This window comes from Staurois parvus, unplaced genomic scaffold (genome assembly GCF_062004578.1).
Source record: "Staurois parvus isolate SC_StPar_1 unplaced genomic scaffold, SC_StPar_1.0 ptg000018l, whole genome shotgun sequence".
NCBI classification, from domain to species: Eukaryota; Metazoa; Chordata; class Amphibia; order Anura; family Ranidae; genus Staurois; species Staurois parvus.
In genome coordinates, this window is record NW_028317814.1 from 12,701,459 (window position 1) to 12,724,962 (window position 23,504).

At 41.7% G+C, this 23,504-nt stretch overlaps 1 protein-coding gene across 1 annotated transcript; it reads left to right on the top strand.

Moving 5' to 3' along the window:
- Positions 1 to 1,739: 1,739 nt before the first annotated feature.
- LOC149473086 (small ribosomal subunit protein mS34-like) lies at positions 1,740 to 19,986 on the top strand. Its single transcript, XM_089683767.1, has 4 exons — positions 1,740 to 1,931; positions 11,164 to 11,256; positions 14,951 to 14,993; positions 19,694 to 19,986. Exons 1-4 carry the CDS (start codon positions 1,740 to 1,742, stop codon positions 19,984 to 19,986), a joined length of 621 nt encoding a protein of 206 aa, XP_089539893.1.
- Positions 19,987 to 23,504: the final 3,518 nt, after the last annotated feature.

Below are 23,504 nucleotides of genomic sequence, written 5' to 3' on the forward strand. Positions count from 1 at the left end.
ATGGGTGGTATGTCAGGCACTTCTGGGTGGTATATGGATCCAGTAAACCAGAGGTCCCCTTTAAGGGATGAGTGGGTGTAGCAACCTGTGTAGCAGGAACTCCCTCCTCTGTGTAATAAGGTAGATCTTGATTCAGGGGTGAGCTCTAGGAAATCAATCACTCCACTTCATTAAAGGGGACCTCCGATCATTGATCTATATGCGTAATTTCTTTACGCATCTGGTGAGTGCGTATTCTTACCCCACTTTTAAAAGCACAAGCACTGAAGTACCGCCATAGTGGGTACTCTACACACGGATTGTCACCATAAGAATATTCATTTATACGGACATTATTATAATTTATTTACTTATTTATAGTGCTGCACTTTACTTACTATAAAAAGAGAACCCACCTCTTTGTTACGTTAGCTTTTGGAACCAGAAGTCTGGTGTTGTTAGTGCACGGTTTTTAGCAAAAAACTGAGGACTTGGGGTAAATAATGCAGGTGCCTGTGAACTACACACACTATGCACTGATTACACTTGCAATGCTCTGCAGGACTGAATGCATATATTTAAAAGAGAAGCATTGCCAATCGTCTCCTATGGATCATAGGTGTGCAGCTTGTTCTGCACTCCTGTGATCCATTTTCTGACCTCACAGAGCCAGTCCAGGCTCCGAAAGATCCTAACCACATGGTTGGAATCCACCCAGAATCCTGGACCGGCAACTGACTCAGCTTCTCAGCAATCCACTGATATCCTGAGCCAGCCACTCCCACCCCCGCCTATCACTCCAGTGAGTGCTGGAGGGGCAGAGCAGAGAGCCAGTCACTGACAATCACTGCTCCCTTCTCAGAGTGGAGGGGAGAACTGAGCGATCAGCAGTGTCTGATCACTTAATTCTCAGTGGATAGCCGGTGGGGGACAGATGCAGCATCAGATTGATGCTGCATCAACCTAGGTGAGTAGAAGATTTTCTCTTTGTATAGCCCATACTTCTCTTTTAATAAATGCACATTTTTGATTTTATTAATGTGTGTGCAACCTCACCTTCAACACTTAACCTTTAAGCAGAAATCGGGGCAAAATGTTTTTTGAACCATTCAGTGGTGCTGTGCCCATACTGCACGGGCCATCTGCTCGTTTTTGTCTAGGGGTCATAAGAGTGAAAATATACTTACCGAATCAGATGATCCTCAGAGCGCAACACTGGTCCTTGCCGCTTCCCCCCCCCCCGCATACTAGCGGTCTTGTCAATGGACTGTTCCTGACGTCATCATGCCAACAGACCGTCTCAGAGCCTGAGGATGGCAGGAACAGTCCACCGCTGGACTTGGGGGAGCGTGGTTTTCCGGAGGATCGGAGGACGGGATATATATAGCTTTTCCACTAAACCCCTGGACAAAACGAGCAGTTTTCCCATGCAGCGCACAGCCCCACTGCATGGGAAAGTAAAATTTTACATGGAGTTCTGCTTTAAATTTCAATCTGTAAACCAGACTTGCATCTTAAAATCAGACTGACTATTGAACACTGTAGCTTTGAACAGAAAGTTTTTTGGACAAAAAAATGTAAATAAAAATGTTTAACTTGAATCAGACTAATGGTATTATTTCAAAAGTGAAAGGTCCTCTTTAATGAAAGTTGCAGTCTGTAATCCAACTTACCTTCTATAATCATGTAGCCCCAAAACAGCCAAGGTGATCTTCTTTCCAGAACACTTCCTATCTATTCCAAACACAGAGGTCGGAGTCATGGCGTTTTCAGGAGCCAGGAATGGAGAGGGATCAGCTACTTTAGATCTTACAAGGCTGTTATTAACTTTTTCACTGCTGGGCCGATGTCCATTTTTTCACCTCACATACCCAGACCACTTTGGCAATGTTTTCACTGGTTATGATCGGCAGCTGCTGATTGTGGCCCTGCATGAATTAGGAGAGTCTCAGGTACCACTCTGCCATAAGTTCATGATCAGCGTAGTGGCTATTAGCTTATAGACTAAGGCAGTGGTCTCCAAACTGTGTCCCGGGGGCCAGATGCAGGCCTTTGCTTGTTTTTTCCAGCCCTTAGGGCACTATTTCTTCCACTGATACCAACCATACCTCCCCCCATCACTGATCCCAATGAAGGGACACAACTCCCTTTAATGACATCAACAATTGACACCAATGATGGAGCACAATTCCTCCCACTGACACCAAAAATGGGGCATTGTGTTTTCCCACTCATGTTAGGACCTTTCTACTCCCAAGGGCCACAATCTGGCTCCCCAAAAGTCTGAAGCACAGTAATGGCTCTTTGTTTAGGAAGTTTGGAGACCCTTGGCTTAAGGGAATGCAACTGCAAAAAGGATTACTGACATGGCCTACTGCAAGCAGTTCTGCCCTTACGTCAGTGCCAGTGAAAGGATTAAACACAACCTCCACCCCGATCATGCCATGCTTTTAATACCAATGAAAGCGGATCTATCATTACAAATTAGAAAGCACATGAATCAATATGGGAACATTTTACCATGACATTCTTTTGAGTAAAAAAAGTACCTTTTTGTTGTTATTAAAAAAAATGGCTGCTCAGGTGATCTAAAGCCTGAGTGGAAGAAAATGTGGGTTCAGTTCGCATCACTCCCTTGTTTTCCCCTTTGTTCTATCTGTATACTTCATATCTTTTCTATATCCATCTACAGTACATGCCTTTTCTTACGTATTCCTTTGTAATTAAACTACTTCCACGTATAATCTCCCAAAATGAAAACAACTGAAATATACATAGACATTTAGCAACATTTTACTACTTCAAGTCTCTCTAAGGTAAGATTCACACTACTGTTGGTTGTGAACAAAATTGTGCGCTTTCCTGACGCAAAACATCCTGTACAACAAACACTTTACTCCTGCGCTAGGAAAGGACTCAGTAGACCTAATAAGAATGTTCTGGAATTTTCTGGAATATGCACTGCTTGCTGCCCTCAACAGACCGGGGTGGTCCGAATACACTGGATACAAATGGAGAAACAGAAAAAGGGCGCACCGACCTAGTGCATTATCGTTTAAAATAATGTATTAAAGAAACAAAAATAGGTATCATACTCACAATGGACATAATAACACAGGCATGTCAAACTGAACAAGGTGTATGATCCAAACAACATCTGAGTCCATACGATGGAACCCTGGATGACCAACTGGCTAACGCGTTTCGAGGACACAACCTCTTCTTCAGAGCCAACACTACAGGAGTCTGTACTTCTCTTTATATAAGTTACTAAATGGTAACAAAAGGGCTGTCCTTTGGCAGACACATGGCAGTGCCAATATTTCTGAATTAATTAATTATTATTATTAGTAGTAGTAGTATTTATCAACTCCTAATGGCACTCCCATGCGTCTGTTTTCACACATACTGAAATGCAGGGTACGTTTTGATGCGGCATAATTTTTAACAGGGGTCAGGGGCTTCTTTACCATGATTCCTACATGTAGGGAAGCCCACTGAAATTAATAAACTGATCCACACATAACTCACAGGAACTTGATAAAAACGCAGTTAAACGCACAGATGTAAACTGAGCCTTAAGGCGGAGCTCCTCCCAAAAGGTGAAGTTCCGCTTTAAGGACTGCTCCCCCGCTCCCCATTAAGGACTGGCACCTTTGGGTGCCCAAATTTGACAGGTACCTGCTCCCATTTCCGGTCTGATTGCCTAGGCGATTGGAAACAGAAGTTGTCCTCCCTCCCTCTCTGTAGTCTTTTGGGACACGTGACAGGTCCCAGAAGACTACAGGACCATTCAGGAAGTGCAGCACTACTCGCGCATGTGCAGTGGGTACCCGGCTGTGAAGCCGCAAGCTATCACAGCTGGGTGCCCACACTGAAGATGCCGGCCTCCTGGAATACATGACGGCCTGCTGGCCTCCTGGAATCCAGGACGGCCGGTGAAACGGGCTGCGGGAGACACACCACAGGACCGAGGGACAGGTAAATGGCTGTTTTTTAAAAGTCAGCAGTTTTTGTAGCTAATGAGTTATTTTTTGACAAGTGAGTAGAACTCCACTTTAAAGTGTTACTAAACCCTGGACCCTGCATTAACTATATCTGGCCTCCCACAGTACATAGAACATGGAAATATAATTATTTTAGTAAATATAAACTGCTAAGTACCTTTTATTTTATCAGCGGGTAGAGCAGTCTTGAGACTTCTATCAATGTCCAGCAGAGTACTGGATAAAGATGGTAGGAGGAGTTTTCATTCTCCCGACTGACTTATGAGGCTGCATGACCCCTAAACCTCTGTCTGGACAGTGCTTATTGACCCTGTGCTGGATATATGCACTCTCCCAAGAAAATAAAAAAAGGTCTCTAGCAATACACACCAAACTGTGCATGTGCAGCTTGTCTCCAAGGCTCTGTTCTATCAGCAGATGGATTGGGGACAGCAGTAGAAGGGGAGGATCAGAGAAGTCTGGATCAAACATAATTTTTACACAGTGCAGAGGATTAACCCTTTAGGTTCCACAGTGAGTATAACAAGCATGATTTACTGCATATACAGACTGATTTTACTGTTGTGGGTTTAGTAACACTTTAAGCACAAAAAAATAAAAAATCTAGGACACATACTGTAAACCTTTTTTTACATCTATTATAATTGACCTCAGCAAATGCAATTATTGTACATATGGCACATGGATATTGAGCTATATGCCCCATGGGTCCCTATATTATTATTAGTATATTATTATACAGGATTTATATAGCGCCAACAGTTTGCTCAGCGTTTTACAATATAACGGGAGACAATACAGCAACAATACAAGAGGGATAGGAGGGCCTTGCTCCTTGGAGCTTACAATCTAAGAGGGAGGGGCTAGTGGTTCAAAAGTTAGTAACTGTGGGGGATGGACTGGTAGGAGGAGTAGAAGATTCCATTATTAGCTGAGGGCAGGATAGGCTTTCCTGAAGAGATAGGTTTTCAGAGATCACCTAAAAGTGAGCAGAGTAGGCGATATTCTGATAAATTGGGGTAGAGAGTTCCAGAGCATGGGGGAAGCTCTGGAGAAGTCCTGGAGATGAGCATGGGAGGAGGAGACAAGGGAGCTAGAGAGTAGAAGGTCGTGCAAGGAGCGGAGAGTACGGTTTGGATGATATTTGGAGACAAGATTGGTGATGTAATTTGGGGCAGAGTTATAAATGGCTTTATATGTTATTGTTAATGTTTTGAATTTTATCCGTTGGGCAATGGGAAGCCAGTGGAGGGATTGGCAGAGAGGGGTGGCAGATACAGAATATATATAAATCTGCATGTTCTTCACCTTTCCAAATTTTACCTGAATGTAATAGAAGACACTCTTGAGAAATTCTCTAGGCTCCACCAGAATCAGCATTTGCTCTTCTTTCCCTTTACATAGATCCAGACCATCCTGGAATATAAAAACAGCGATTGGAAAATCCATAAATATTTTTGTGTTAGCTGAATGAAAAGAGTTCGGAACTTAATTTCTGTGTTTCTCGTGTGTAGAGCAGTCCATGGAAATGAACAGGCTGCCATTCATGCCACACATGGAAATGCACCTGCATTTGGTTGCATCTGCAGGTGTGAACCAAATCTAAGAGGAAGAGAGGACACCCCAAGATAGCAGCTCTCAATAGCTGGCATTATATCACCATTCTGAGTAAATATTTGTAGTAGGTCTTATGTGCACTCCTTATCCCCCCCCCCCCCCACACACACACACACACATACTTCTTTTTGCCTCATAACATATTATTATTACAGTGCTAGTGTTACTGTTTGTGTTCTTGTTGTATAATTTTGCTGTTGTTTTGGTAAAAATTCTCTTCTTTGGTCCCGGTAGAGTAACAATTTTCTTACTTAATCCCCCAATACCAGGGTGGATTTGATTTAAATCAAACTGATTTAAATTACGATTTAAATCACTAGTCAGTAAGGCTTGATTTAAATCAGAGTTTTCTACATAAAGACTAATTCTTGCTGGTATAACTTTAATATGCAAGTAGATGAAGATTTTTAGAATAACAACTTTTCATATTAGTTTTTTTATCCCCAGTTTAATAGGTTAATCATTCATATTTGGACAACTTTTCTGTTGTACTTAGGAAGGAGAAAAATAATCATTACCTTAATAATAACAATTTAAATAGATTTATTCAACTGAAACAATAACATTCCAGCATATGTTATTTGCTTAAACAAACATCCATGTTTATTTACTAATTTGGCTAAACAAAATATATATATTTTAAGAAACTTAGACTGTCAGCCCCTTCCTCCTCACACTTAGTTTCACTTTTTTCTTGTGCAGATCTATTCCACTCCAAACAATCAGAAAAATATTGTTTCTATTCTATTCACTGAACTTCTTGAAACTTAGCAGTGAAGGGGTTGATTCTGTATTCATAGGTTTGTAGAAGTTAGGATGAAGGTCTTTTTCTTAACTCTGTTCATGTTAAAACATTTTTGCTGTGAAGAAGAGGCATGTGATCTCCGCTGAGTCAAATTCAGTTTTGAGAACTGCAAAAGTAAACCAAGCATCTGTGATAATATCTTGTAGGCAGAGAAACTGCCCAATAATCTTACAAAAACCTCTGGAAGAGCAAGACATTGTGAATGGATTCATGGAATTTATTTACCAAAAAAATTAAACATATACAGCCTTATTCTACATAATTAAAAAACTAATCTTTATTTCATGATGGAATAACCTTTGGATGGTAATATATTTTCCTCAAAAAGCATTTTATTAAAAAAAAATCCGATTTAAATAAAAAAATCAGATTTTTTAAAAAAAGCATTGATTTTTATCCACCCTGCCCAATACTGATGATCTCATCCCTCTGATTCCCACCCTTGGAGGCTGCTCCCAGTGTTAGCCATGATAAGCTCAGAATACCTCTCTCAGTCTTAGTGCCCCCTGTGCAGGCTGATATCAAGTCAGAGGATTTTCAAAGTCCCCCCCAAAAAATTAAAAGTCAGCAGCTACAAATACTGTAGCTACTGACTTTCATTATAAGGATATTTAAATATCCATGGATCAAGTGCCGCCCTCACCTGGGCTGGTTACTCACTGGTCTTTGGCAGCCCGGTGCAAGCATGTTTATTAATTGAAGTGCGCAGTGAGCCCTAACAGCTTCACAGCCAGCTACCTACTGCGCATGCACAAGTTGAGCTGCACTTTGTGAATGGTCTTGCAGCTTTCTGGGACTTGTGATGTGTCCCAAAATGTTGCGGGTTAAGAGGGGGGTGGGGGTGAAGTTTCTCTTGGATCGCCTGGGCGAAGTTTCACTCGGATTGCCTAAGCGATCCAAGTGGAAGTGGGAGCAGATACCTGTCAAAACTAGATACCCGCTCGACCCCCCCCCCCAGTATGACCGTAACGTAACAACGTATGACCAAACATGTTGGGGGGTGAGTTGGCGGCAAAAAAGAAGAACTCCCTCTTTTGTGTGAAATTCCACTTTAACACTGTATGCTAGTTTTATGATACATTGATTATAGTTTACTGAATACTTACCAGATTACATGATGACATTATATACATGCTTAGCATTTGGCATTCAGGTTTAAAAAATGTATTCTGCATATAGGTAAAAGGAATTACAGAAAACAGTGTGTGAGAATTACATTGTGTGCAGTGGCTTGCTGTTTGTGCACAAAGGTGGTGCCATAAAAAGAATACAATGGAAACCTTTTCTCATAAAATATGAATTATTAGAATGTATTATTCTCTTTTTAACATAATAACATAAAGGAAACCAGTACTGACACTGCCTGGATGCCTTCATTACTGACCTTCCCCTGAAAATGTTTGTTGTTTGGCTATTTTTGGCATCAATAAATTCAGAGCTTCCAACTAGAGATGAGCAAATTATTCAAAAATTCAATTCGGCTGATTCGCCGAATTTGCGGGAGAAATTTGATTCAATGCGAATTTATTCGCTGCGAATTTAACTTATTAAAAGGGTTTCTAGGCTTCAGAGAGCCTTTATATTAGTGCAGAACACTGTACCTTTAATTTAAATGCCCTTGGAGTCTGCTGGGGAAGAGAAATAATACTGTCAGTCAGTATGACATGCAGATGAGTGCCGTCGATCTTAGAATCACCGCACACTTCACTCATTTGGGCAGTCACGGGGCACAACGAAGAAGAAGAAGAATGAAAAGAAGAAGAATGAAAAGAAGAAGAAGAAGAAGAATGAAAAGAAGAATGAAAAGAAGAATGAGAAGAATGAAAAGAAGAAGAAGAAGAATGAAAAGAAGAAGAAGAAGAATGAAAAGAAGAAGAATGAAAAGAAGAAGAAGAAGAATGAAAAGAAGAATGAAAAGAAGAAGAAGAAGAATGAAAAGAAGAAGAAGAAGAAGAATGAAAAGAAGAAGAAGAATAATGAAAAGAAGAATGAAAAGAAGAATGAGAAGAATGAAAAGAAGAAGAAGAAGAATGAAAAGAAGAAGAATGAAAAGAAGAAGAAGAAGAAGAATGAAAAGAAGAATGAAAAGAAGAATGAGAAGAATGAAAAGAAGAATGAAAAGAAGAAGAACGAAAAGAAGAATGAGAAGAAGAATGAAAAGAAGAATGAAAAGAAGAATGAGAAGAATGAAAAGAAGAATGAAAAGAAGAAGTATTCCAGTACAGCAAAAAGTGTATCTGCAGAGAGCTCCGCTATTTCTGACAGTTCTCTGACAGTTCCTTCACATTTACAGCGGTTGAAACATTGTATCTGTTTCCGAATAAAAACATCTGTATCCTAAATGGAAACAAATAGATACAATGTTTCAACCGCTGTAAATGTGAAGGAACTGTCAGAGAACTGTCAGAAATAGCGGAGCTCTCTGCAGGGACACTTTTTGCCGGCTGATCGGGAAAAATTCGATTCGTGCATCCGAAGTTGGCTAATATTCGGATTCGGCACGAATCAAATTTTTCCTGAAATTCGAAACGAATTCCACTTCGCCTGGTTCGATTCGCTCATCTCTACTTCCAACCTAGGGCAAGAATTTAGCTAATGAACCCAGAGAAAAATCAGAACGGCTCATCTAATCTGAGTTATTGACTCAAAGTACTGAAAGCCTTTGGGTTAGCATAATAGTCCAGCAACTAGAATTTCCAAAAGAGATTTTAGTACTGACAGCTCCTATTTGCTCTTACCAATTGTTCAGTGTCTGCCACCCCTCTCTGCCAATCCCTCCACTGGCCTCCATTCAGTGTCCTCCACCCCTCTCTGCCAATCCCTCTACTGGCCTCCATTCAGTGTCCTCCACCCCTCTCTGCCAATCCCTCCACTGGCTTCCATTCAGTGTCCTCCACCCCTCTCTGCCAATCCCTCCACTGGCTTCCATTCAGTGTCCTCCACCCCTCTCTGCCAATCCCTCCACTGGCTTCCATTCAGTGTTCTCCATCCCTCTCTGCCAATCCCTCCACTGGCTTCCATTCAGTGTTCTCCACCCCTCTCTGCCAATCCCTCCACTGGCTTCCATTCAGTGTCCTCCACCCCTCTCTGCCAATCCCTCCACTGACTTCCATTCAGTGTCCTCCACCGCTCTCTGCCAATCCCTCCACTGGCCCCCATTCAGTGTCCTCCACCCCTCTCTGCCAATCCCTCCACTGGCTTCCATTCAGTGTCCTCCACCCCTCTCTGCCAATCCCTCCACTGGCTTCCATTCAGTGTCCTCCACCCCTCTCTGACAATCCCTCTACTGGCTTCCATTCAGTGTCCTCCACCCCTCTCTGACAATACCTCCACTGGCTTCCGCTTACTCAACTAATTAAATTCAAGGTACTTACAACAACTTCTAAAGCCATCCACAACTCAGCCCCCAGCTACATCACTAACCTAGTCTCAAAATTCCAGTCTTCCAGTTCTTTTCCTTCCTCCCAAGACCTCCTGCTCTCCAGCTCCTTTGTTACCTCCTCTTATTCTTGCCTTCAGTACTTTTCCAAAGGTACTCCCATCCTCTGAAACTCCCTTCCCCAATGTGTCCGACTATCTCCTACCCTGTCCACTTTTAGACAATCCCTAAAAACCTCATCTCTTAAGAGAGGCTTATCCTGCCCCCTCCTAGCAACGGTACATGTATTTTTCTCTATCAGCCCATCCCCCGCAGTTATTACTTTTTGTATCAATTGACCCTCCCTCTTAGATTGTAAGCTCTACTGAGCAGGGCCCTCTGATCCCTCCTGTATTAATTTGTATTGTAACTGTACTGTCATCCTTTGTGCAAACTGCTGGCGCTATATAAATCCTGCATAATAATAATAGTACAGATTTCCTCAAATAGGACTAACCCTCTCAGATGGATATTTTATTGCAGGTGACGTCTGGCAGACTGAGACTGCCCCAGGTTTCTTTCTTAGATCTTGATTGCTCTTACAGGGAGATCTTCCTGCTATAATCCATGACTGTTCCTGGCCACCTTTGCTCTGGCTATGTTTTCCGCAGTCTAGAATAAATATGAAAACCCAATAGAGAGAATGGGACATCTCATAATGGCCACATCAGTTGTGAAAACCTGTGATGCTCAACAAAGATCTCAATAAGAGAATCCCCAGGAGATATAAAGAACTAACAGGCATTTTATCTCAGCAGCACCTACAAAGAACTAAAATATCAGTTTGGAGTTGACTGATCCTTCCACTTTAAATATAAGCGGCTCTAATACAAAAACGTGTTGTCTGTTCCAATCACAACTTACTACACATGTCCAGTCAGCAGGCATCTCTCTTCTCCAGGTAATGCTCCATGGCACAGAGTGTGGCTCTAAGGAGTAAGTATACCCAGCTGAACTCAGAGCTTCCAGCATACCTTCTGACCCTGCATCTTGGAGAAGACCTGCGCAATAAGAGATCAATCAACAACGCAATGTAGACATATATGTGTGATTTGCAATGATGCAAAAAGTTGATCTGTAATGTTAGCAAGCACCAAAAGACAATTTATATAGTGCCAACTCTCAATGAGTCAAATTTGCTTGTAAACTCTACATGTAAGAACACAAGGCCTAACCTTGCAGATACCCTCTTCTGGTCCTCCAAAAAAGCTGCCAAACACTAATCTGAAATGGTAGCTTGCGCCAAAAGACTATATATATATATATATATATATATATATATATATATATAGCCAGTTCTCAATGTGCCCCATTTGTTTGTAAACCCTGCATGTAAGAACATAGAGGTGACCAAGAAGTCCTGGCTGGAGCAATTCGATGAGCCTTGCTACTGGAATATTACTAAGGTCAAAGTGGATTACAGAGCTGAGGTGAGGGAGAGTTCAGAAGATCATGACCGCCGTCCTGCAAAATTGAGAGGGTAGAAAGTGGCGCTGACAATCTTAGCCAGAATACACACCATGGTATTTAAGCTCATCAGACTCTAAGGACTGATTCACACTAGGAATCGCACCGGTATGCGCTGCACGTTCCTGTACGATTCATATGCAGTTATGTGCAGTACGATTTCAGCCTATTCATTTTAAATGGGCTGAAATTGTACTGCACTGCACCTAAATTAGTGCATGCACTACTTTTGTAAACGCACTACAACTGGATTGCATGGTACTTTTGTACCATGCAATGTGGTGTGGGCCAATGCACTGTGTTTACTGTGTCAGTAATATTGCACTGACACCCACTGCAGGTCGCAAGGGCAGCGCATTCAGAATGCGGTGCACGAAACCCGCGCAGCATTCTAGTGTGAATCAGCCCTTAAGGATACTGCACACATGGACATGGTAGACAAGACAGCACACTTGCTTGCCTGCCTCTTACGTCTTCTGCATGTTGTGTTCATTTTTGTGGGCTAGAAGCCAAGGTGGGGTCATGTGTAATATGGGGCTGTGGTGATGCCATGGGAACCTCATTTCATTTTTTTTTTCCCTCCTGGTGCATCAAGGGAGGGAGGCCTTGGGGTACTTTACAATGCCACGTCATCAGGGGGCTTGCTGAGGCTCTGGTTCTTGCAGCCAGCCCCCTGATGAAGTGAAACATGCATGCCATCATGAGGCCAGCTACAAGAACCCAAAATAGATAGTTCCCCCCTGATGTTGTAAGTAAATGAGATGGTGGAGCAAGACCTGGAATGCTGCAGTGGATCGGTGGTTTGACCCAGGACAACACTATATCAGCTGGATGTGTAAGTATGTATTTTGAAGGTAACCCTGCTAACAAGATAGGAGGGGAACAAAAATAGAACACAGGGATGGTAAAGGGTCATTGAGGTTGCTCTTTTAATAATACATAGAACCTTCCTAGATCTATTGCCATAATTTTCCCTACAGTTCCACATATCACTATTCTTATAGTAAATTATTTATTGTATGGTGACATAGGTTCAGATGTAACAAATACTCCAGTACAGGGTGGATTTGATTTAAATCAAACTGAGTTAAATCACGATTTAAATCACTAGTCAGTAAGGCTTGATTTAAATCCTAGTTTTCTACATAAAGACTGATTCTTGCTGGTATATCTTTAATATGCAAGTAGATGAAGATTTTTAGAATAACAACTTTTCATATTAGTTTTTTTATCCCCAGTTTAATAGGTTAATCATTCATATTTGGACAACTTTTCTGTTGTACTTAGGAAGGAGAAAAATAATCATTACCTTAATAATAACAATTTAAATAGATTTATTCAACTGAAACAATAACATTCCAGCATATGTGATTTCCTTAAACAAACATCCATGTTTGGTAACTAATTTGGCTAAACAAAATATATATATTTTAAGAAACTTAGACTGTCAGCCCCCTCCTCCTCACACTTAATTTCACTTTCTTCTTGTGCAGATCTATTCCACTCCAAACAATCAGAAAAATATTGTTTCTATTCTATTCACTGAACTTCTTGAAACTTAGCAGTGAAGGGGTTGATTCTGTATTCATAGGTTTGTAGAAGTTAGGATTAAGGTCTTTTTCTTAACTCTGTTCATGTTATAACATTTTTGCTGTGAAGAAGAGGCATGTGATCTCCGCTGAGTAAAATTCAGTTTTGAGAACTGCAAAAGTAAACCAAGCATCTGTGATAATATCTTGTAGGCAGAGAAACTGCCCAATAATCTTACAAAAACCTCTGGAAGAGCATGACATTGTGAATGTAGTCATGGAATTTATTTACCAAAAAAAATTAAACATATACAGCCTTATTCTACATAATTAAAAAACTAATCTTTATTTCATGATGGAATAACCTTTGGATGGTAATATATTTTTCTCAAAAAGCATTTTATTCAAAAAAATCCGATTTTAAATAAAAAAAATCAGATTTAAATAAAAACAAATCAGATTTTTTTTTAAAAAATCATTGATTTTTATCCACCCTGCTCCAGTATATACACTATATTGCCAAAAGTATTGGGACACCCCTCTAAATCATTGGATTCAGGGGTTCCAATCATTTTCATGGCCACAGGTGTATAAAATCATCACCTAGGCATGCAGACTCCTTCTACAAACATTTGTGAAAGAATGGGTCACTCTCAGGAGCTCAGTGTATTGAAGTGTGGTCCTGTGATAGGTTGCCACCTGTGCAGTAAGTCCATCCGTGACATTTCCTTACTACGAAATATTCCATGGTCAACTGTTAGTGGTATTATAACAAACTGGGAAGAACAGCAACTCAGCCACAAAGTGGTAGGCCACGTAAAATGACAGAGTGGGGTCAGCGAATGCTGAATCGCACAGTGTACAGATGTCGCCAACTGTCTGCAGAGTAAGTAGCTAAAGGCCTCCATACTTTGTGTGGCCTTTAGATTAGCACAACAACAGTGTGTAGAGAGCTTCATGGAATGGGTTTCCATGGCCAAGCAGCTGCATCCGGGCATTACATCACCAAGTACAATCCAAAGCATTGAATGCAGTAGTGTAAAGCATGCCACCACTGGACTCTAGAGCAGTGGAGATGTTTCTCTGTCTGGTAATCCAGTGGACGTGTCTGGGTTTGGCGGTTGCCAGTAAAACGGTACTTGCCTGACTGCATTGTGCCAAGTGTAAAGTTTGGTGGAGGGGGGATTACGGTGTGGGGTTGTTTTTCAGGGGTTGGGCTTGGCTCCTTAGTTCCAGTGAAGGGAACTCTTAAGGCATCAGCATACCAAGATATTTTGGACAATTTCATGCTCCCAACTTTGTGGGAACAGTTTGGGTATGTTCCCTTCTTGTTCCAACATGATTGTGCACCAGTGCACAAAAGAAGGTCCATAAAGACATGGATGATTGAGTTTGGGGTGGAGGAACTTGACTGGCCTGCACAGAGTCCTGACCTCAACCCCATAGAACACCTTTGGGATGAACTAGAGCGGAGACTGTGAGCCAGGCCTTCTCATCCAACATTCGTGCCTGACCTGACAAATGTGCTTCTGGAAGAATGATCAAACCTTCCCATAGACACCCTCCTAAACCTTGTGGACGGCCTTCCCAGAAGAGTTGAAGCTGTTATAGCTGCAAAGGGCGGGGCCAACTCAATATTGAACCCTACGGACTAAGACTGAGATGCTATTAAAGTTCATGTGTGTGTAAAGGCAGGTGTCCCAATACTTTTGGCAATATAGTGTATGTTTAGATAGCACAAACTGAGAGCTGTTGATTTCATGATAGATGTACCAGCTACATCTTGCAGAACTTTAGTTAAACCTCCAGTGTATACTTATGATAGGGACAGATTATAATTTAGAGTTGTTATTGAAAGACTGTCAGCTAAGAGCACGCACACATAAAGAGGTTTAAGGGGTGTTTTCTTTGATGTACTCCAGTGAAGATAGCTGCAGGATTCTAGAATACCACTGAAGAACTCTGAAGACCTAAGGTGACCGAAGGAGGATGGATAAATTTGAAAGGTTATGTTTGCCAACTTGCTTGATTTTCCTAAATAATATATGAAACTAGCTAGGTTTTGTTAACAGTGTGCTCATTCTTTAATCTTAATTTACATATTTTACCTTGTGTTTGTGTCTTCCAGAACATGGACCATGGGCAAGCCTGGGGTTATTTAACATATCGCGGTAGGTCCTGGTACATTAAATGTCATTACAAATTTAAAAAAAAAGCAACAGACCAAAAACATACTGTAAAAAGTTTAATAGAAATCCATGTTAATATTTTAGTTCAACGAAATTATTAAGGGAAAGTTAATGTGTATTAAGGTAAAAAAAACCTTCTGCATGTAGCTTCCCCTTGTACTCACCTGAGCCCAATCTCAATCCAGCAGTGTGCACAGGAGCAGCCGTTCTCTTGGCTCTCTCCCTCCTCATTGGTTCCCACTGCTGTCAATCAGAGCCAGGGAGGAGCCGCGCTCTGTGCGTCTATGGACACACAGAGCCAGCTCGGAAGCAAGCATGCTTGCTATGAGGGCACTCGGTGGGGGCAAAGAGCCAGGAGTGCCAGCAGGGGAACTCACGGAGAGGAGAATTGGGGCTGCTCTGTGCAAAACCATTGCACACAGCAGTTAAGTATAACATGTTTGTTATTTAACCACTTCAAGTCCGGACACTTTTACCCCCTTCCTGTCCAGGCCAATTTTCAGCTTTCAGTGCTATCACACTTTGAATGACAATTGCGCGGTCATGCATCACTGTACCCATATGAATTTTTTAGCATTTTTTTTAAACAGATAAAGCTTTATTTTGGTGGTATTTATTCACCACTGAGATTTTTTTTTGCTATGTAAATGAAAAAGTCCCAAAATTTTGAAAAAAAGTGTTTTTCTTACAAAAGTTTGCAAATAATATTTCATCGTAAATCTTGGCCAAAATTTATTCCGTTTATCTTTTTAGTAAAAAAAAAAAATAAATAACCCAAATTAGTTTATAACCAAAATTATAATTTTTAAACATTTGTTTGTACATTTTTATTTTATTTTTTTATTATTATTATTATTATTTTAACATACTGTCGCCCTAGCAGTACAGTGTCATCATGGTGACACTACTACTTGTGGGGGGTGATGAAGATTTTTTTTTTTTTTTTTTTTTTTTTACACTGATTGCTTTTACACCCATAAAGGCTATAAAAGCAATCATTGCTCCTTCTCTCTGGCTGCATTCTTGTAGCCATTGAGAACTACTGTGTGAGCTGTGATTGGTCACAGCTTGTCACATGGTACAAGGCTGTTGTGAATAGCTTTGTACCATGTGACCTCTGTGATCATTCACAGATTTCACACGTAGTAAGCAATGATGTCAGAAGTAACATCTTGCTTAATACTCTGCATGTGATCACTGATTGGCCAATCAGTGATTACATGATCGGTACCTTGCACAGAGGTCCCATACGACGATCGGTGTTCCACTGTGTCCGGAGGACACAGCGGGCACTAGATCACAGTGCTCCCAGGGAGTGCGCACAAGCAGGGGGCGGGGAGGCTGTTTATAAATGTTTACCCGACCCTGTACTGCCACCGTCTGGCCGTTTATATACAACAGCTGGACAGGAAGTGGTTAAAAAAAAATAAAAAGCAATCCTTTACAATTAGTTTAATAATTAAGGTTGGTGGTAAAAATGTCTGGATGACATCTAAAATACTGTTTTCTATAAAGGAAGGGGTGTGGGAGTTTGCTTAAAACCGTGCGTACATGCTCTCTGATGATCCCGTCCAGCTAGTCTTGAGGGAACATATCAATGTAGAGGAATCTTGGGGATGCATTTTGTTATATAATTCTGTTTTCATAGATCCTGTTGTCTGCAGATGACTTTATTGAAGAAAAAAAAAAAAAGCAAGTCTTTCTGGCAGGACTGCTTAGAACCCAGTGCAGCCTTCAAATGATAGCATCTGAAAGGGAGTATGCCATAAAATTTGATTGCAACATCCGACCTTTTACTCATAGGCAAGCAACACAAACTGAAGCCACAGCAAATGAGGGGTTATGAAATGTGAAAAAAAAAAATAATTGGCCAAACTAACTCATTATATTAATTTTCCAAATTCTAGTATACATTCTTACACATATACATAGGAATAGATTTACTAAAACTGGAGCGTTCAGGATCTGGTGCAGCTGTGCATGGTAGCCAATCAGCTTCTAACTTCAGCTTGTTCAATTAAGCTTTGACAAAACCTGGAAGCTGATTGGTTTCTATGCAGAGCTGCACCAGCTTTTGCACCCTCCAGTTTAAGTAGATAACCCCTATTGTTTCCTTTTAATTCTTTGTAGAGTTTGCAGTGAATAGTTTGGTAAACAGTGTAGAAAAGTAATTGATGAACTAAGCTGTTTAACCACTTGCCTACCAGGCACTTATACCCCCTTATTTACCAGGCCAATTTTCAGCTTTCAGCGCTGCCGCACTTTGATTGACAATTGCACGGTCATGCAACATTGTACCCATATGAAATTTTGATAATTTTTTTCTCACAAATAGAGCTTTCTTTTGGTGGTATTTAATCGCCACTGGGCGCTTTACTTTTTGCGCTATAAATAAAAAAGTGCAAAAAATTTGAAAAAAAAAAAAGTTTCTTTGTTTCTATTATAACATTTTTCAAACAGGCATTTTTTTCTCCTTCACTGATGTGCGTTAATGAGGCAGCACTGATGGGCACTGATAGGCGGCCCTGATGGGCACTGATAGGCAGCACTAAAGGGCACTGATAGGCAGTACTAATGAGGAGGCACGGATAGGCGGCACTGATAGACAGCACTAATGAGGTGTCACGGATAGGCGGCACTAATATGCAGCACTGATAGGTGGCACTGATAGGTGACACTGATGATGGGTACTGATAGACGGCACTGACTGGCATCACTGCTGGGCACTGACTGGCAGCACTGACTGGCACAACCCCTGGGCACTGACTGGTGGCACTGACTGGCAGCACTGCTGGGCTGCACTGGTGGGTGGCACTGGTGGGCAGCACTGGTGGGTGGGCACAGGTGGGTGGCACTGGTGGGCACAGGTGGGTGGGCACAGGTGGGTGGCACTGTTGGGCACATGTAGGTGGCACTTCTGGGCACAGGTAGGTGGCACTGCAGAGTGGCACAGGTGGATGCACTGCTGGGCACAGGTGGGTGATCTGCTGGGCACAGGTGGGCGGAGCTAGTGGGCGCACTGCTGGGCACAGGTGGGCGGAACTTGCGGGTGGCACTGCTGGGCACCGATCATCAGGGCACTGATCATCAGTGCCCTGATGATCGGTGCCGATCCCCGCTCTGACAACTGCAGGTTCTCGGCAGTACTTTCCTCACGATCTGACAGCGTGAGGAAAGTGCAGCCGAGAACCGGCACTTGCATTTCCCTCTGATCAGCGTGTCATTGGACACCGCTGATCAGGTGGTAAAAGGCGCTGTGATTGGCCTTTTACCACATCACGTGATCAGCTGTGTCTGTAGGACACAGCGATCACGGAGATCGCCGGGTGCGCGCCCCCTGGGGCGCGCAGGAGAGCGCGTTCTGGGGGGACGTCATATGACGTCCACTCAGAACTGGCCGGCCGCAGTGAAGCCGTCATTCGGCTATCTGCGGTCGGCAGGTAGTTAAGAAAGAGAGTGAAGTACACTATATGGTTAACGATTTGCGGACATTTATTGACCATCAAACCCATATGAGTTTGTTGGACATCTCAGGTTAATTAAGGGTATTCGTATTGAACAATTGCCACCAGATTGTAATTGTCTGAATGTCTTTAGGAACAATCGAGTATTGTCCATGATACTTTTTTTATTTGCACTAAAGCCTGGTACACACTGAATGAGAAAAAAAACGGACAGCTCAGGAGGAGCCACTGTACTAATTATTATTGTTATATAGGATTTTTATAGCGCCAATGGTTTGCTCAGCGCTTTACATTATAGTGGGAGACAATACAGTAACAATACAGTTCAATACAAGAGGGAATTGAGGGCCCTGATCCTTGGAGCTTACAATCTAGGAGGGAGGGGTGAGTGGTACAATAGGTAAAACTGTGGGGGATGGAGTGGTTGGAAGCATAGAGGATTCCAGTATTAGCAGAGGGCGGGATAGGCTTCCCTGAAGAGAGAGATTTTAATGATCGCCTAAAGGTAAGTAGAGTAGGTGATAGTCTGATAGATTTGGGTAGGGAGTTCCAGAGAATGGGTGATGCCTTGGAGAAGTCTTGGAGATGAGCATGGGAGGAGGAGATAAGGGAGCTAGAGAGTAGGAGGTCTTGCGAGGAGCAAAGAGTACGGTTTGGGTGATAGAGATAAGATCAGATATGTAAATTGGGGCAGTGTTGTGGATGGCTTTGTATGTCATAGTATACTAATGATCCGATATTGGTACAGCGAGCTCCCCTGCTGTGCTATTGGGTTCTGACAGGGATGCCCCCCATCCCGGACAGAACACTTCGGTCAACACTGTCAGCCATTGGCTGAGAGCACTGATCAGGAGCTGATCAGCAGACCTTCTTCAATCATGCCTCTTTGACAGAAGCCGACCGAACGTCTGGCTTCTGACAGACCGGCTACCACATCGGGCCAAATATCCAATAAAAATTGGAAGATGCCAAAATACCGCTCGACATTTGGCCCGTGTGTAGTAGGCTTGACATCCAAATCTAAATGTCTTTGTATGCTAGAGAATTGTAGAATGAACAGTACCCTTCACTAAAACACATTCACTCAATTATTTGGAGTGGGGTCCTTGTAGCTTTGGCCATATAGCGTATTTCTCATCCAGGATCATAAGCAGAGCCTATCTTAGGTAGAGTGACTTGATGATCTTATATTGATGGTCATCTTCTTCATTCACCCAGGTAAAACCGTGCCTGAAGAGCAGGAGATCAGCAAAGTCATGTACCATGACTGGCGTCTTATACCACGGCATGAAGAAGAGAACTTCAAGCAATTTATCCCTCTGCCGGAGCCAGAACCTGTCCGCTATGTGCCATACCCACCACTACTGAGGGCTATTGCTCTGGCTCAGTTGCAGAAAGAAGGAAAGCCTTTAACAGAGCCCATGCTGGACATTGGGAGATTACGGGAATCTGATCATGAGCTCCAAAAGGAGCTTAAAGTGAGGAGAGCCAAAACAGGGACACCAGTGTGATAAGGCCATGGACTTCTGCTACTTCCTAGAAACATGGATTCATGTACAGTTTATTGTCAGCAGCGTGACCTTCAAACCAAAATGGCAACAAAGTGCCATGGTAATTGGGGTTGTGGGCTCTGCTCTTTGTTGAGGGTTGTTTTCAGTTATAGACCATACTGAGTAAAGACTACACAACACCTTCCGTAATTGAAAATTGTCATTTTTACTCAATGACACCATAAGTAACTGTTGGACTTTCCTATTTGATGTTTACTGGGCTGTAATAAAACTTTATATAAAATCACACCATTATGTGCTACTGAGAATTTAAAGGCATTCCATATATGCAGTGCTCAGCATAAATGAGTACACCCCTTTTGAAAAGTAAGATTTTATTCAACATCTCAACACAAGAACAATTTCCAAAATGTTGGCAAAACTGAGTTTTATGTAACATTTGTTTTGCTCATTACATGAAAGTAAGGTTAATAGTATAACGTAGATTACAAAATCTTCAGTTTTACTCCAATTAGTTGATGCAAAAATGAATACACCCCACAACAAAAACTACTATATCTAGTATTTTGTATGACCTCCATGATTTGTAAGGACAGCACCAAGTCTTCTAAGCTTGGAATGAACAAGTTGGCAACATTGCAACATCTACATTTTTCCATTCTTCGAGAACAACCTCTTAGAGCCTGGATGCTGGATGGAAAGTGATGCTCAACTTGTCTTTTAAGATTTCCCCATAGGTGTTCGATTGGGTTCAGATCAGGAGACATACTTGGCCACTGAATCACTTTCACCTTGTTCTTCAGAAATGCAACAGTGGCCTTAGATGTGTGTTTTGGATCATTGTCATGTTGGAAAAGTGCACAACTTCTCTTTCAATACAGAGCAGTACATCAGTGAATTCATGATACCATGAATTAAATTCAGCTCCCCGACACCAGCAGCACTCATGCGGCAGCACAGAAGGACATTGCCACCACTATGTTTCACTGTAGGCACCATGCATTTTTCTTTGTACTCCTCACCTTTGCAACACCGTACAGTTTTGAAGCCATCAGTTCCAAAAACATTTATCTTGGTCTCATCACTCCAGAGTACAGAGTCCCAGTAGTCTTCTTTTTGAGTATGCTCCCTGGCAAATTCTAGGCAGGATTTTTTGTGCATGGGAGAGGTTTCCTATGTGGATGACACCCATGCATGCCATTCCTATGCATGCCATTGCAGTATACGCCATATTGCGTCATAGGAAACAATTGCCCCAGTTTTTGCTTTCTATTTTAGACAACTGCAATGAACTTGCATGGAGATTTTCTTTAACCCCTCTCATCAGAAGACGCTCTTGTCAAGGTGTCAACTTCCGTGGACAGCCTGGAAGTCTCTGTGAGATGGTTGCAGTTCCATATTTTTTAAATTTTTGTATCACTTTTGATACAGAATTCTGACTGATAAGTAAAGTGTTGCTGATCTTCTTGTAGCCTTCACCTTTCTTGTGTAAAGAAATTATTTTCTTTCTCAGGCCTTGTGACATTTCTCTTCCATGTGGTGCCATTGCTGACAGCATGAAATGGGAGGGGTTTTCTTTGTTAAGTAATGCCCTTTTATAATCAACTGCTGTACACCTGTTTAATGAATATTTAGACTCACCTGTAGTTGAATTCTTGTTAATTAGGATTTTATTGTCTAAAACTTAGCTTTGCGTCTAAGACTTTCATTGAGGTGTATTCATTTTTGCAATATGGTCTTGAATGAATTTGTTAGGAAAAATATTTTCTTGAATATTACTGAATAAGTTTAAACTAGGTGGAAACTGAACCCACATCAGAGGGAAGCAACTCTGCCCATGGTATCGCAGGACACTAGCACATCGAGGGGAGGGGATATATGAGCCGTGGCATATAGTGTGGCCCCTCTCGGAAGCCACGTAGGCCGTGAACCTCCAGCTCTACGGATGGGGGTCAAACAGAACCCGATTCCCCGCTCCAGGCAGCGGAGCAGGTCTACAGGGATCCCCAATGTCGGCAGGATCCCATTATCCCCAGGATGGAGACAGATGCTGTAAGGTGCTTTTTATGGTGGTATTTATTCACCACTGAGTTTTTTTTTGCTAAATAAACAAAAAAACACAAACTTTTGAAAAAAAAAACACGCATTTTTCTTTGTTTCTGTTATAAAATGTTTTAAATAAATAACCTTTTTTCACAAATTCAGGTCAAAATGTATTCTGCTACATTTCTTTAGTGAAAATAACCCAAATTATTGTATATTATTAGTCTGTAGGAAAGTTATAGAGTCCACAAACCATGGTATATACAGTGGGGATCGAAAGTTTGGGCACCCCAGCTAAATATTTGTATTAATGTGCATAAAGAAGCCAAGGAAAGATGGAAAAATCTCCAAAAGGCATCAAATTACAGATTAGACATTCTTATAATATGTCAACAAAAGTTAGATTTTATTTCCATCATTTACACTTTCAAAATAACAGAAAACAAAAAAATGGCATCTGCAAAAGTTTGGGCACCCTGCAGAGTTAATATCTTGTACTGCCCCCTTTGGCAAGTATCACAGCTTGTAAACGCTTTTTGTAGCTGAAAGGAATTGACTCTCGTTCCTCTCGAGCCACTGACCCCCGTCAGTCCCTGGCCTTGATCAGTGTCTGTCCTCAGGCCCGGAGCCCCCTCTGAGACACAGGAAATGCACACAGACACAAGGTGGTATCTCAGAAGGAACTGAATTTATTCTTCCGTGTTTAAACTTATATATGAAACTTAAAACAATGCATGGAAATAGAAGAACCAATCAATTGTCAGATATGCATAAACCAATCAGAATATTACATACGTCAGTCATGCCCAATCATTTGGCATTTATGTAAATTATTATTAAGTGCGTCAAACATGAAATTTTGCTCAGTATAGAAAGTAGACAATTTCCCTATTTAACATTGGCTATAATTATTAATAATCTTGCAACAGGATATATCCAACCGCAGACTTTCAGTCTTGTGCTAGCTAAAAGAAAAAGGGAAGTTACACCTGAAGGGAAAAGAGGAACCTTAGGCTCTTATCGAAAGTAAAAAACAGTCTTAAAACACAAATTCATCTTTAAGTACTGACTAAGTTTTAAAATGGATACTTATCTTAAAATGGCAGAGCTTAGGCTAAGAGACAAAATGGCGGTATGGTAATGCTGAGAGGCTGATTCCTTCAAACCCCCTCTTAGGTCACGCACGTGACCTTACACCTTTTTTACAGGTTGGTACCTGGGGCCCTTAGTAGGTCCTTTATCAAGATACTGATTCCACATGGTTCTAGTAATGGTGGCGTCAATAAGTTTCTGCATTAAACCTCGGATGCAGGGGATACAATAGCAACCACACAGAGTTAATACTGCAGCAGCCATTACTATGGAAATCAGCATAGTTTTCATCAGGGTTCCCCATTTACCAAACCAATTTTCAAATAAACCAGCTAGTGGATTTTCTACTCCTGAGTTTTCAGCCAATTCTTCAGACAACATTT